Source organism: Macaca thibetana, chromosome 4 (genome assembly GCF_024542745.1).
Source record: "Macaca thibetana thibetana isolate TM-01 chromosome 4, ASM2454274v1, whole genome shotgun sequence".
Classification (NCBI taxonomy): domain Eukaryota; kingdom Metazoa; phylum Chordata; class Mammalia; order Primates; family Cercopithecidae; genus Macaca; species Macaca thibetana.
Genome location: NC_065581.1, coordinates 142542329 through 142557645, shown reverse-complemented (window position 1 = coordinate 142557645; position 15317 = coordinate 142542329). Strand labels below are relative to the sequence as shown.

The window sequence follows — 15317 nt, the reverse complement described above, 5'->3', positions numbered from 1 at the left end:
AGAGGTTTAGATATCTTTTTTTGGGGATCATATATTTTGCAAAGAGAAGAAAGGTTTGGCTGAAAACTTAGAAAAGATCATATGAACTCGAGTTTAAATGCTTATTTTTTGACCCTTTCTGGTTTTCTGTATATTTCTATATTTGTTCATATGTTTGGCATTTGTGGAGCACATATCAAGTGGACTTGATACTATGCTAGACAATAGTCATACAGCACAATGCAGAATAAAATTGATGTTTCAAGGAACTTGTGTTCTTAAGGTGGGAGAAAGATACCAAACAACTGATTATAAAAGTAACAGAAATTATGATATATGTGTAATACATAAATGAAATCATAGGATGACATAACCATAGAGTTTTGACCCAGACTTCCTTGAGGAAATATTAACTGAACTAAACCCTAAAAGTGAAATTAACCAGGAGGCTGGAGAGAAGAGTTTTCTTGGCAGAGTTGTGGCATATGAGTGACCCGAGCAGAAGGAAGGTCCCAGGACTTTTTAATAATAAACCTGGAATATGCAAAAGTTCTCTTGTCAGTCACTATGTCAGATCTAGAAGCAGGCTAAGAATGGAATATTTAAATAATGGGAGGTAAAAGGAGAAAAAACTACAGAAAATAGTAGAGAAATGAGAAGGACATTTCTCCAAAATGCTTCTTTCAAAGGGCATGCCATACCTGGAGATGCATCTCCCTCTGACCTAGTCTATATTGCTCAGGCTGGACTTCAGTGGCACAATCAGCTCCCTGCAACTTCCACCTCCTGGGTTCAAGAAATTCTAATGCCTCAGCCACCTGAGTAATTAGGACTACAGGCATGTGCCACCACATTCCAACTAATTTTTGTACTTTTAGTAGAGAAGGGATTTCATCATGTTGCCCAGGTTGGTCTCGAACTCCTGAGCTCAACAGATCTGCCCACCTCTGCCTCTCAAAGTGCTGGGATTATGGGCATGAGCCACCATGCCCGGCCAAGTCTGCACTTTCTAAAATGCAATAAGATAAAAGTTACATATCACCAAGAGACAGAAAATTCACTCATTTTTTCCTACCCCCACACCTCTTCACACCATCAAATTCCGTTACTGATATTGCATTTAGCCCTTGCTTGAAGATTGGAATCCTCATCCTTCCTGGGCAGGAGCTGGCTTAGCTGGTTGATTGGTAAGGGCAGGCATGATAAAATGTGTACCCATGAACAGACAGGTAAGTCCCTAGGGAGTGTCTGCACCATTGCTTCAGCAAAAACAGTTTGTCTGATCTTCCTGAGGAGAGCAAAGATCACCTGGTGGCCATCAAGCAGATTGTGCAGAAGCAAAACTCTTTTATCAGAGGAATTCGGAAGTAAGTAGACTTCCCTATTATCTAAAGCAGGTATCTGGTTGCAGGTTTCTTTCCCAAACATTTGTGACTAACTAGAATTTCTATATATCTCCAGGATACATGTGAATCAAAACTCATTGTGCAACCCTTGCTGACATTAAGGCACAAAAATGTCTACAAATGTAATCATTTATCATGACCTAAGCGGCTGATATGATCTAAATTACCCTTAGGTTCCTCCTTTAAGGACCATAAATACTCCTAAGGAAAAATCCACTGCTGCACACTCAGTCCTCTTAGTGAGGTGCCCACTGCACTCTTCTGGAGAATTCTTTCTATCTAATAAAACTTTTCTTTTTAAATCTATACTATCATCCGTAAATTCTTTTTGCCAACTCTTGAGTTGACCACTTCCCAATGCCAGGGTTCTGACACCTTGCCCAGCATTACCTATTATGGGAGAGACTGTGGGCCAATGGTCCTTTTATTGTGTAATTACATTTCATTTCCAGCTACAGAGATATTCAATTACTATTTTATTCTTTGTAATTTGGTAAGAGAGAACTTCAGGCAGCAAGTGCTTTGAATGTTATTTAATTTTTGTTGCTGCATAACCTTGGATATCTTATAAGAAATAATGTCATAACCTCGGTTAGCTTACTTTGCTCAAAACAATGTTAAAACTTTATTAACACCTTCTATTTTGTTAAAAAGGAAAAATTGTTGTATAGCAAGGCCAAGAGATTCAGCCTCATGCGAAGATTCTGCCAGGATCTCCTAAAGCAACTTCTCTTTGTTTCTTTTATTTCACTACTTTTTGTTTTTCAAACAGGTCTTTAAGATGAATTCTTTACCATTAGTGCCCTTAGTTAATAAATAAAGGTAACAACTCTGAGTGAGGAGTCAATCTGTCATAATCTTTCCCTTATGAGACTGTAGATGCATTTGTATGATAACAGCCACAGCAAAATCATAAATTGCTCCCAGGTTTAGAAAGCTTGGAAAAAGCCAGGGGAGGTGGCTCACACCTGTAATCTCAGCACTTTGGGAAGCCCAGGAGGGTGGATCACGTACGATCGGGAGTTCGAGACCAGCCTAAGCAATATGGTAAAACCCCGTCTCTATTAAAAATACAAAAATTAGTTGGGCATGGTGGTGCATGCCTGTCATTCCAGCTACTCAGAAGTGTGAGGCAGGAGAGTTGCTTGAACCTGGAAGGTGGAGGTTGCAGTGAATCCAGATCACACCACTGCACTCCAGCCTGGGCAACAGAGATAGACTGTAAAAAAAAAAAAAAAAAAGAAAGAAAGAAAGAAAGAAAGAAAGAAAGAAAGAAAGAAAGAAAGAAAGAAAGGAAGGAAAAGAAAAAAGCTTGGAAAAAGGTTTATTTGTTGAATGTTAAATCCTTAGCACAACACAGTCTCTGTTCTTTCAGTTTATCTTCTATTGAACTCTTCAATAATCAGAGCAAATAAGCTACTATTTGAAAGCAACCATTCCTAGATATATAGCCATTATATTCTGAATAATGTAAAATAAGTCAAATATGTCAGTATATGGAGTTATAGAACAGTCAAGTGGCTTTTATTCAACATGGTATTGGAAGTCCTAGCCAGGGCGATTAGACAAGAGAAAGAAATAAAGGGCATCCAAACTGCAAAGGAAGAAGTCAAATTGTTCTTGTTTGCTGATGACATGATCTCATATTTAGAAAAACCTAAATAGTCTTCCAAAAAAAGGTTAGAATTGACAAATTCAGTAAAGTGTAGAATACAAAATCAACATACAAAAATCAGTAAAGTGTAGAATACAAAATCAACATACAAAAATCAGTAGCATTTCTATATGCTAGCAATGAACAATCTAAAAAAGATATCAAGAAGGCAATCCCATCTATAACAGCTACAAGAAACAAATACCTAGGAATATACTTAACCAAAAAAGTGAAGGATCTCTACAATGAAAACTATAAAATACTAATGAAAGAAGATGAAAAAAACACACAAAAAAAGGAAATATATTGCATGTTCATGAATTGGAAAAATAATATTGTTAAATTGTTCATACTACCCAAAATGATCTACAAATGCACTCTCTCTTAAAATACCAATGACATTCTTCATAGAAAAAAAACCCCTAAAATTCATATACAATTACATAAGACTCCACATAGTCAAAGCTATCCTAAGTAAAATGAGCAAAGCAAAAAGAACACATGGAAGCGTCACAGTACCTGACTTCAAAAGATACTACAAAGCTATAGTAACAAAAAGTGCATGGTACTGGCATAAAAACAGACACATAGACCAATGGAACTGAATAGAGAACCCAGAAATAAGTTTTTGTATTTACAGTTAACTTATTTTCAACAAAGGTGCCAAGAACATACACTGTGGGAAGGATGATCACTTCAATAAATGGTGTTGGAAAACTCGATAACCATATGCAGAATAATGAAATTAGACCCCTATCTCTCACTGTATATGAAAATCAAATTAAAATGAATCATAGACTTACATGTAAGACCTGAAACTATGAAACTACTACCAGAAAACATTGGTAAAATACTTCAGGACATTGGTTTGATACAGATTTTTTAAGACCTCAAATGCACAGGCAACCATAGCAAAAATTGACAAATAGGACTATATCAAGTTGGAAAGCTCTGTACAACAAAAACAAAACAAACACTAAACAAAGCGAAGAGAAAACTTACAGAATGGAAGAAAATATTTGGAAACTGTCCATCCAATAAGGGAAGATATAAGGGATTCAAATGATTGAATAGCAAAAATAAAATAAAATAAAATAAAAATCAAATTATCTGATTGAAAATTGGCAAAAGATCTGAATAGATATTTCTCAAAGAAGAGATAAAAATGGACAACAGACATATGAAAAATACTCAATATCACTAATTATTAGGGAAATACAAATCAAAACCACACTGAGATATCACCTCATCCCAGTTAAAAAGGCTATTATCAAAAAGACAATAAGAATGTTGATAAAGGGGCAATGCTTATACACTGTTGTTGGGAATGTAGATCAGCCACTATGGAAAATAATATGGAGGTTCCTCAAAAAACTTAAACTAGAACTAACACATGATCCAATAATCCCACTGTGGTGTATATATCCAAAACAAAGAAAATCAGTATATCAAAAGAGATATCTGTGCTTTCATGTTTATTACAGCACTAGTTACAATAGCCAAGATTTGGAATCAACTGTGCATCAATGGATGAATGGATAAAGAAAATGTGGCATATATACACAATGAAATATTATTCAGCCACAAAAAAAAGAAGGAAAGTTGTCATTTGCCACAACATGGATGGAGCTGGAGGATATCAAGCAAACTAAGCCATGCAGAGAAAGAGAAATATCACATGTTTTAACTTATATGTGGGAGCTAAAAAAATTAATCTCATGAAGGTAGTGAATAGAACGATGGTTACAAGAGGCTGGGAAATGTAGTCAGGAACATGGGATGAAGAGGGAATGGTTAATGGGTACAAAAACACCGTTAGGTGGAATTAATAAGTTCCAGCCTTTGATACCACAACAGGTTTACTATAGCTAACAATAGTGTATAGCATTTTTCAAAATAGCTAGAAAAGAATATTTAGAATGTTCCCAACAAAAAGAAATGATGAATGAGGTGATAAATATCGTAATTACCCAGATTCAATCATTACTCATGTATGCTTGCATCCAAATATCATAGGTACCTCATAAATATGCACAACTATTATGTATCTATAAATGATTAATTAAAAAATAATTAATTGGCTTTTTCTAAAATTTCTATTACAGATATCTGTATGGCAACATGCATTCTTTTCTGCCTATTACAAGATTAATATGCAACCAAAAAAAAAACCTGCCTCTAAATTGTGGGGCTTTCGTGTTTTTGATAAAGTTTAAAGGAATCAGAATTGCAGGAATATATGCTCCACGAATAAATATGTCACCATCTCATATTCTTTATCTAGAGAGTGGAAGAAATAAATGGGTATGCACAAATATTTCAGCACTCAGTTGTGATCTATAAAGGGCTAAGATAAAGATGTATAATACATGGTTCCTGCTCTCAACAATTTTATGTTCTTAGAATACAAAAAGGAAATGATATATTATATTTTAGAACAATACTTACACATTCTACCACTTTAAACGTGTTTTATTAGATGAAACATATAGCAATAATTTGTAACAAAACAACTCAGTTTGAGAATCTTTACTAGAGAAATAGTTTGCATAGATGAAACAGTCATCTGAATTTTAGCTGTAAACTGAAAATAAAATCCTAAGCACTCCCACATACGGAGCAGACCCCCTTTTGGCCAACAGACCCCCTCCCCCCCAAAAAAAAACCTTAAAACCTGAATTCCTGGCCATAAAAGTAAGGGAAGTCAGATATACTTCTGACTTTTTGGAATATAGAACAACTGACAGGGATTCATGTTAAAATAGAGATTATGAAACTGACAAAACAGACTCTTTGTGGCAATAAGACACCAAACTATAACAAGATCTAAGGTAATGCAAAGCAAGAATTAGGCCATTAATCTTGCTACATCGCATCCTTATGTTAATTTAAAACGTTTCTTTATGTCCAGCCTGGGCAACATGGCAAGACCTTGACTCTACTAAAAATACAAAAAAATAGCCAGGCATGGTGGTACATATCTGTTGTCCCAACTACTCAAGAGGGCTGAATGTGGGAGGATTGCTTGAGGCGTGGAGGATGCTGTGAGCTGAGATCACGCCGCTGCACTCCAGCCTGGGTGACAGAGCAAGACCCTGTCTCAATAAATAAATAAATAAATAAATAAATAAATAAAATAAACTTTTTATGTGGACTCCAAGTTTTAGACAGAGCCTTACTCCTTTAACCAAGTGCAAATTAAAGAATCTCTGAACTCATCCATAATTTATAAGCCCTCAGCTTCAAGATATCCCAGCTTTTTTAGCTGAACCAATGTATGCCTTCCATATATTGATTTATATTTTTGACTGCACTTCCTGGCTCCCTAAAATGTATAAAACCAAACTATAATCTGACTGCCTTGGGATCACTTTCTCAAGACTTCTCCGGTTTGTGTTTTCCCCGGGCCTCAGTTGCTCACATTGGTTCAGAGTAAACTTCTGTAAAATGTTTTACAGAGTTTGGTTTTTCTGGTAACAAAGCAAAAGAGATAGGCCTTGCCATCAAGTTTGATTTCAGTGGTAAAGTATTAGAAATGATTCAGAGGTCTCTGGCTTGTACAGTTAGGTGCATGGTGGTATCAGTCACAAATAAAGTGAAAATTGGAAGAAAAGCAGTTGTGAAGGAAGACTACAGTTTTTATTAAACAAGCACCCTTGAGACACCAAAGAAGACGCATGTAGGCGCCAGTTAGGGTAGGAGGCCTTCCGAGCCTTATCTGTTGGATCTGGTGTGGATTGGGTAGAAATGTGCTGGGCTGCAGTTTAATTGGCAGGGGAGAGAGAAGGGGAGGGAATACCAAGTGGGATTCTCCTGCTCTGTCCCCAGGAGAGGCAGGTAAACTGCTTTCATTGCTGGTCCGCACCAGTAAGGCAGGAAGGAATCTCTTTGGGTGAAGGGGAGTTTCAGAGACTTCCTTTAAATACTCTACTTAGAACCCTCAAGGTATTTGCCATTCTTGGGGAACCCCGAGTCAGGGCAAATTGAAACAAAGTTCTTCTGATTCCTACTGCTCCTCCAGTTCCTGCCCTTCCCCATCATTAACTCCCAACAATGTACAATGGACACAGATTGTATTTATGTAGATGTGGCCTCAGGAAATCAAAATGTCCTAGAATGCAGGTAATTTAAAGTCTTACAAATAATCTTCTGTCCAGTTTTTCCACATGGATTCTATAATCTATTCAAGGAGATGGGGGAAGAGCATTCTTTTATTTTTGTACCTCATTAGTAAGTCCTAACCATACTCTTCCTTAGATCGCTTTTCCAACTCAGTCTTGCTCTCACATTTTTAGAAAGGACAACGGGATCTTTAAATTCTCTCGGTTTGTGTTGGGAAAGGACCCAAATTAGTGTGCTTCCTCATTGACAGTCAGAGTAGCCTTCAAGCAATATATCTAGGGAAGGCATTTACACCTCCTCCCCCTCCTCTTTTTCAGTTTGGCATACTCTAGCTTGCATTGTGCTCTCCCTGTAACGATGAGAGAAAATAACACACACTATTCACTCTCCTTTGTCTGCAAAGTCTGGCATTTCAGTGGTTTTCTTTAAGGGGGTCCTCATTTGTGACCAGCTTTGCCATTAACGGAAATCAATCTGAATGCCCCATTGTGCATCTTCTTTCTTTCCTTGCACTCTGAGATTGCCTTTGCCAAGTTTTCTCTCACTGAACTTGAAAGACCTTCTCTCATTTTCCCGTTCCCTGCCTCCAGCCCCATTGAATCCCTGCAGAGCTTTCTCAGGCATAAGGGCTGTAGTGTGAGGATTGGGAGGAACTCGACCTACTCCGCTAACCCAGTGGCCTGAGCCAATCACAAAGAGGATTGGAGCTTCACTCCGAGCGCTCCTTCCCTTCTCCTCCCTCTGTGACAGCCTCTTGGAGAGAGGGACACTGGAGGGGTGTGTTTGCAATTTAAATCATTGGATTTTTGCCCACTCTCTTTCCAAATAAGAAGGCAGGAGCTGCTTGCTGATGTGTAAAGGGTCTTCTGAGCTGCAGTGGCAATTAGACCAGAAGATCCTCGCTCCTGTCTCTAAAGAGGGGAAAGGGCAAGGATGGTGGAGGCTTTCTGTGCTACCTGGAAGCTGACCGACAGTCAGAACTTTGATGAGTACATGAAGGCTCTAGGTAGGTAACAATAAGAACGGCTGTTCTCTTCTTATCGTGCTGCTTTAGATACTTGCAGATTCCATTTTTCACTCCTCAGGTCAGCAAGAGGCAAAGACAGATCACGTTGTCCTGATCAGATGCTAGGCTATGCATTTGCCACTGAATGGATTTTTAATGTGGCACTTGTTTGCCTTCTTACCCAGGGCCAAAAACACAGAGCATCTGCTATTCTGTGGAGAAAGTGAGGCTTCTCTGACTTTTTTGGTTTTCTTCTGCATCCACTTATGATTACAGTAGTGTTTTACATGATTAATGGCTAATCATATTCTAATGAAACTTACACTTTAGAACCTGGATTCCAGAATCAGAAAGCAGATTCTTGCTTTGTGAGTTATTTTGGAAGTTGCTGCAGACTGTACTGTTCCCTTTGCTATTTTAGGCGTGGGCTTTGCCACTAGGCAGGTGGGAAATGTGACCAAACCAACAGTAATTATCAGTCAGGAAGGAGACAAAGTGGTCATCAGGACTCTCAGCACATTCAAGAACACGGAGATTAGTTTCCACCTGGGAGAAGAGTTTGATGAAACCACTGCAGATGATAGAAACTGTAAGGTGAGAAACTGCTTCTTCTCCAGAGAAGAAGAAACTCTTCTTCTCCAGGGAGGGGGGAATAAAGATAAAGATTCCAATGCATGGATTTTTTTTTTTAAGATGTTGGAAAGTGTAGAATATTTTCAATATTTCAATCCAAGGAGAAATACACCAAAGTTAGTTTAGTGTGCATATGTTATATTTTGAACAATGGGTACTTGCTACAGCATAAATCTCAATTGTATTTGTCTCTTACCATATACTGTTCACATTTTATATCAAGCTTGTATTTCAGAAAACATTTAATAAAGTTTGTTTCAAAGAAAGAGTGCATTTTGTTTAATTCCCCAGGTTGCCTCAGATTGACTAAATGGGCAGTTTGCCTCATTCTAAGGCTTTCTTTAGAAGGACGACTAGCTGCAAAGCACTAGTTTAGGATTTTTGTTTTTAAAATATTAAATTTTTGTATTTAGATGTGTATTTTTAATCAAATTATGAATTATTCAAATTTACATAATAATCTAGAAGTAATAGAAATAACAATAGGATAATTAATTGATCATGATTTATTCAATTACACAATTCTTTCAAAAATCACATCATTTGTCTTCCGTATCAGAAATCTGAATTTATTTATTGCTATGTTTTGCATTTCATTGTTGGTCTCAGTCTGTTGTTAGCCTGGATGGAGACAAACTTGTTCATGTACAGAAATGGGATGGCAAAGAAACAAATTTTGTAAGAGAAATTAAGGATGGCAAAATGGTTATGGTAAGTAATGACAATTCTCCATTCTTCCTTGTTTTTTACTCCTCTCCCCACACCTTTCACCTCCTTCCCTCTTCCTTCCTCCCCCTTCCATTCTTCCTCCTTCCTTCCTTCTTTAATAATACATCACTGGCAAGGTTCTTTAACTATATATAAAACAGGGGAAACAAAAAGATCCTAGTTAATTGTCTTCTTCAGCTCAACGATTTTGATTGCAGAAAAAGAACATTTCATGTGTAGTTAAAAAAATAAAAGTTGCCATTGATTTGCCTACAACTGTGTCAAAAGATTTTTTTGTAGGGTAACTATGGATGTCTCTCAAATAAAATTTAAATATAAAGCCCATAATCACTGAAATATATAAAGATAATTGCTATTATAAGAGAATCTCAGACAGATGACTTTATAGGTTTATAAAGACTTTATAGCTGTTTCTTTAAACAGTTTATATTTTAATTTATAAAGTTACAAAAGTTCAGTGCAGATAATTTAGAATATAACAGAAAAGTATAACAAAAAAGTTAAAATCCTCTCTAATTTCTCATCAGAGATAACCTTTTTTTTTTTTTTTTTTTTTTTTTTTTTGAGATGAAGTCTTGCTCTGTCACCCAGACTGGAGTGTAGGGGTGCAATCTCGGCTCACTGCAACCTGCACTTCATGGGCTCAAGCGATTCAACAACCTCAGTCTCCCGAGTGGCTGGGACTATAGGTGCAAGCCACCAACGCCAGGTTATTTTTTTAATATTTTTGTAGAGACGGGGTTTCGCCATGTTGCCCAAGCTGGTCTACAACTCTTGAGCTCAAAGTGATGCTCCTGCCTCCTGCCTCGGCCTCCCAAAGTGCTGGAATTACAGGCCTGCGCCAAGGCTCCTGACTCCCGTAGAGAACCATTTTGTTGTTACTTCTTTCTAGTTTTTTCTCGAATGCATAATATGCCTTTTAAACACATTTGTTTAATACTAGGTGGCCATTAAAAATATTTTTTTCAATCACCCTCTTCTTACTTACTAGGAATTATCTGTAAAAGAGGGTGTATTAGTGTCCTAAGGCTGCCACAACAAAGTACCACAAACTTGGTGACTTAAAACAACAAAAGTGAATTTTCTTAGTTCTGAAGTCTAGATCCCTGAAATCAAGGCGACCTTAGTGCCACTGTCCTTCTGCAGGTCCCCTCCCTTGCTTCTTCCTACTTCCTGGGTGGCTCCTGGCAATCCTTGAGGTTGTTGGGCTTACAGTTCTATCACTCTGATCCATTTCTGACTCCACCTTTACAAGACTTTTTCCCTATATGTTTTTGTCCTAAATTGATCAAACACAAAATAATTAACAAATAATTTCTCTAATGAGGGAGTAGTATCACAAACGAGAAGAAATATTATGCCTTGACCAAGCCCTCCTCAGACACTTTTTGTGTGACCTGCAAGGGTATATTGATGATACTGACATAGGTGGGTAGGCTCATTCAATTTTGGAGGAGGGTGTGAGAATGCTTTACACAGTCCTTGTAAGATGACAGCAGAGAAAGTTTTGTTGTTTAAGAATGGGGACTCATGTTTCCTTCTCCATTTGACTACTGCAATGAGCACTGTTCTACACTGAGATATTCATGCTTCTGTGGAGATGGAGGTGGGGAGCAGAGGGACAGTTTTCCTTTCATGTTAAAGGATATTTGCTCACATTCTTTGGCAACAATCGACAAAAGAAAGGACTCATTTCTAAAAGATTCGCTCTGAAGTTCTCCTTTATGCTTTTACCTCCATTTTTTTTTCTTGAACACAGAAAAGTAGATAGCTCAACCGTGGCATGCGTGACTATGATCAGGCAAGATTGAGTTCAAAAAGGAAGATTAAAGCAATAGACTACAAGGATACACTATACTCCTGAACATCCCATCAATACATGAAAACAATGAGCACTAAAACCCCCTAAGTTCTGTAAAGTGGCTTTATAGCAACTCTTCAAGTTAGATTTGACATTAGAGTAATGGAGCTGATGTTCCACATCCTATCCAGCTACCTACCTGGGTTCACATAGGCTAAGCCATGACAACCAAAGCAAGAAGAACATTTGTACCTTTACATTTTCCTCTTGAGTTTGGAACAAGTCATTCCAAATACCATCAGCTCAAATGATTGGATTTTCTAATGACTGTTCAAAATTTATCTAGGTTATGAATTGAAAACTGTTACGTAAACCTATTATACAACTCATTCACTTTTAAAGCAGATAGCTGAGAAAAGAATATAGACACTCCATTTCCCACACTTAATCTGCTCAGTTACCCTGATAATTTAAGGCTAAAGAAATTCTTTTGACCTGAATCTAAATTGCTAATCTCAGTTTTTGCTTCATTCTCATTTCAGAGACATAAACTATATAACAATATAGCATCTCGTTTCAAGATGTAAAATGCTTATGCAGCATTTAATGTTTGTAAATGTCATTCTTTCGCATGATACTTAGATTACATATATGATGATCTTTAAAATTCAGTGACTGATGTTCCTGTATAAAAAGATTTGATTATCTTTTGAACCTTGCAGACCCTTACTTTTGGTGATGTGGTTGCTGTTCGCCACTATGAGAAGGCATAAAAAAGTTCCTGGTCTGGGCTTGGAAGAGCTCTTCAGTTTTTCTCTTTCCTCAAGTCTCCGTGCTATCCTATTACAGCATGGCTGATCATTAATTAGAAGATTATCCTTGGTGTGGAAGTGCAAAATCATGATTTAAAAGCTTGTTACTCCAAGCAACTAGCCCAATTTTAATCTGAAAATTTATCATGTTTTATAATTTGAATTAAAGTTTTGTCCCTCCCCTTTTTTTAATAAACAACTGAATATATTTTATAATTTCTTTTGGAATGTAAATCAAATTTGAATAAAAATCTTACATGTGAAATTTTGTTGTTGTTTTTAATATCATTAATCTGGCTAAGAACTCTATATTAAGACAATTTTAATTAAAATAGTCACTCTTACAGCATAAATAAGGCTGAAAAAGGTAGCACTTTGTTTAAAATATTAATTTAAAAAATAAACAAAAGCCTTAGAAAATACGAAAATGCCACACTTTTGGTTGAACCTTCCATGAAGAATCTGTGATAGTTAAATTCATTTGGCCAGGACCCAGAGATGCCTTGTACAGTGGGTTGGGCTATGGAAGTGGTGTCTTTTTTCTTTTCTTTTCTTTTTTTGAGATGAAGTTTCACTCTTGTCGCCCTGGCTGGAGTGCAGTAGCGCCATCTCGGCTCACTGCAACCTCTGCCTCCTGGGTTCAAGCAATTCTCCTGCCTCAGCCTCCTGAGTAGCTGGGATTACAGGTGCCTGCCAGCACATATGACCAATTTTTGTATATTTAGTAGAGACGGGGTTTCACCATGTTGACCGGGCTGGTCTTGAACTTCTGACCCCAGGTGATCCACCCGCCTTGGCCTTGCCAAGTGCTGGGATTACAGGCATGAGCCACTGCGCCCAGTGGAAGTGGTGTCTTTAGAAGAAACAGTTTGAAGAAACAAAATGATGTATATCAAAATGTCTTATTAAAAGGTAAATATAATAAAAATATCATGTAATCAAAATTTCTTATTGAAAGGTAATAGGAAAAGGGAGTGAATTTTATCCTGGATTATAAAAAATGTTTCTCCAGACAACCAAACTGGGTTGGATAAAGTCAGTGAGAGTGCAAATGGAGTGTTGTGCATAAAGACACTGAAAATTTCAGGGTGGGGGGAGCAGGGTAGGATGAAGAAAGGGAAGGTGATTGAGTTGACCAAACCAAATTAAATACCTGTTTGTATCTGGCTAGGGTCTGAATTTGTGAAATACAAACAAACAAATATTATTACATATTTCATCATTTACGAAACACTTTTTATACATTTTCTCAACTGTACAATGTTTAGCAAGAAGGCAGGTATTATTTATTTTTACTTTACCAATAAGGAAATTGAAGGTTAGATTTGCATGTCCAAATTCTCATGACTAGTAAATAATATTGAGAGCTGCAAATCTTGCAATATTTCCCTCTTTTTCCTCTCCAAAATTAATATTTCAGCTAACTTTTCTTCTGAAACAAAAACACAAGATTTTATTATCCTTGATTATTCTTTTTCTTTGTTAGTCTCTTGGGAGGCAAGGGAGGTAAATTTATTTCAGCACTTACATGTAATACTGTATTTATTTTTAATCAGCCCAGTGTTTTCAGCAAGTTTTTATAAATTAATTCAAAGTTCAATTAACTGGCTGGGCAAGGCAGCTCACACTTGTAATCCTAGCACCAGCACTTTGGGGGGCTGAGGCAGGTGGATCACGTGAGGTCAGGAGTGCAAGACCAGCCTGGCCAACATGGCAAAACCCTGTCTCTACTAAAAATACAAAAATTAGCCAGGTGTGATGGTGCATTTCTGTAATCCCAGCTACTCACGAGGCTGAGTTACAAGAATCGCTTGCGCTGGGTGGTGGAAGTTGCAGTGAGCCAAGACTGTGTCACTGCACTATGGCCTGGGTGACAGAGAAAGACTCTGTCTCAGAAGAAAAAAAAAAAAAAAGGTTCGATTAGCTTATAGCTATAAGTATGAGAAAATTTTCTTTTTTTTTTTTTCTCTAAGAGATGGAGTCTTGCTTACTTGCCCAATCTAGTCTCAAACTCCTGGGCTTAAGTAATCCTCCTACTTCAGTCTCCTGAATAGCTAGGACTACTGGCACACACCACTGCACTCAGTTTACCTGTCTTTAAAAGCATGAAACAGAACATGAACAGGGTGTTGGCTCCAACTGTTCCGACAGCCACCAACTCTGCTTCTGGTGGAGGGCTGCTTAACTTGGGATTTCAGCCTACGCTCTACCAGAAGCTCAGATTCTGGCCTCTCTATTATTAAAGATACAAAGTCAAAGACAGAGATTTATCTTTAGTTCATTATAATGAAGCCAAATAACACTGGCACCAGTTTCCATAACAGCTGTCTCACAGAGTGAGGAATGAAAAGGTTTTTGGGTGGCCTAAATGGGAAACAAAGATGCAATGGTCTGAAAGATCAAGGGTTGCAGTGGTAGAACAAATGCATTTTAAGGGGGAATATAATTAACATGTTTGCTTCCTAAATTTTTCTGGGTAGTCGCAAATCATTTTTCTTCAAACCAAATTCTATTTCACACTGTCAATCTGTCAATGCACTAACTTTTCTGGTTTGCTGTCTTTGTTTTGTTCCTTAACATAGTTAAGAAACATAATTAAAGGAAAGGAAAAACGACCAAGACCAAAGGCAATTTGACCAACAGGCCCTGGAAGAACGTTTCTGAAATGATACAAAGGCCTCAATGATACAAACTAAACTAAGCTAAGGTTGTTTTGTGAAGCTACTGCCCTTCTTTCATGTGATTTCCCTCACCCAGATACACACACTCAAAATGACATATATGTACACCTGGAACATGGAGACCTACAAATATATGCCCATGGTTGAGATGTACCTGTAGAGATGTTGGGGCACTATCGTTTTTTGCTTCTTAGTGAGTATTAAGAAAAAAAAAAAAAAGAAAGTGGAGTGAGTAGAAAGAAGGATGGTGTTTCTACCCACTAATTTTAATATACTGTACTTTTTAGGATTGCAAGTATTTCTTAAGTTTCAAAATGTGTATGCCTTGTTTTATGCTTACTGAGAAACTATTTCGCAACCAGTTACTTCCAGTAAAGAATATTGAAATTGGAAAAAAAGGAGTGAAAAGAGCTATTTTTATAATTTATCCTTTTCCTAGCTTTCAAATGTTTGGACTAAAAACTCCTCTAAGTCGTTTTGTTAATCCTTACACT

The 15317-nt window shown here is 37.2% G+C and overlaps 1 protein-coding gene across 2 annotated transcripts; it reads left to right on the top strand.

Moving 5' to 3' along the window:
- Positions 1 to 7971: 7971 nt before the first annotated feature.
- On the top strand, positions 7972 to 12407 carry FABP7 (fatty acid binding protein 7). Of its 2 annotated transcripts, XM_050786387.1 has the most exons (4): positions 7984 to 8167; positions 8589 to 8761; positions 9410 to 9511; positions 12053 to 12407. In XM_050786387.1, the coding sequence occupies exons 1-4, from the start codon at positions 8095 to 8097 to the stop codon at positions 12101 to 12103; spliced, it is 399 nt and encodes a 132-aa protein (XP_050642344.1). In that variant the 5' UTR covers positions 7984 to 8094; the 3' UTR covers positions 12104 to 12407. The 2 variants fall into 2 exon arrangements, with proteins under 2 accessions (XP_050642343.1, XP_050642344.1); XM_050786386.1 differs by lacking the exon at positions 12053 to 12407 and having other exon boundaries at positions 7972 to 8167; positions 9410 to 11230.
- Positions 12408 to 15317: the final 2910 nt, after the last annotated feature.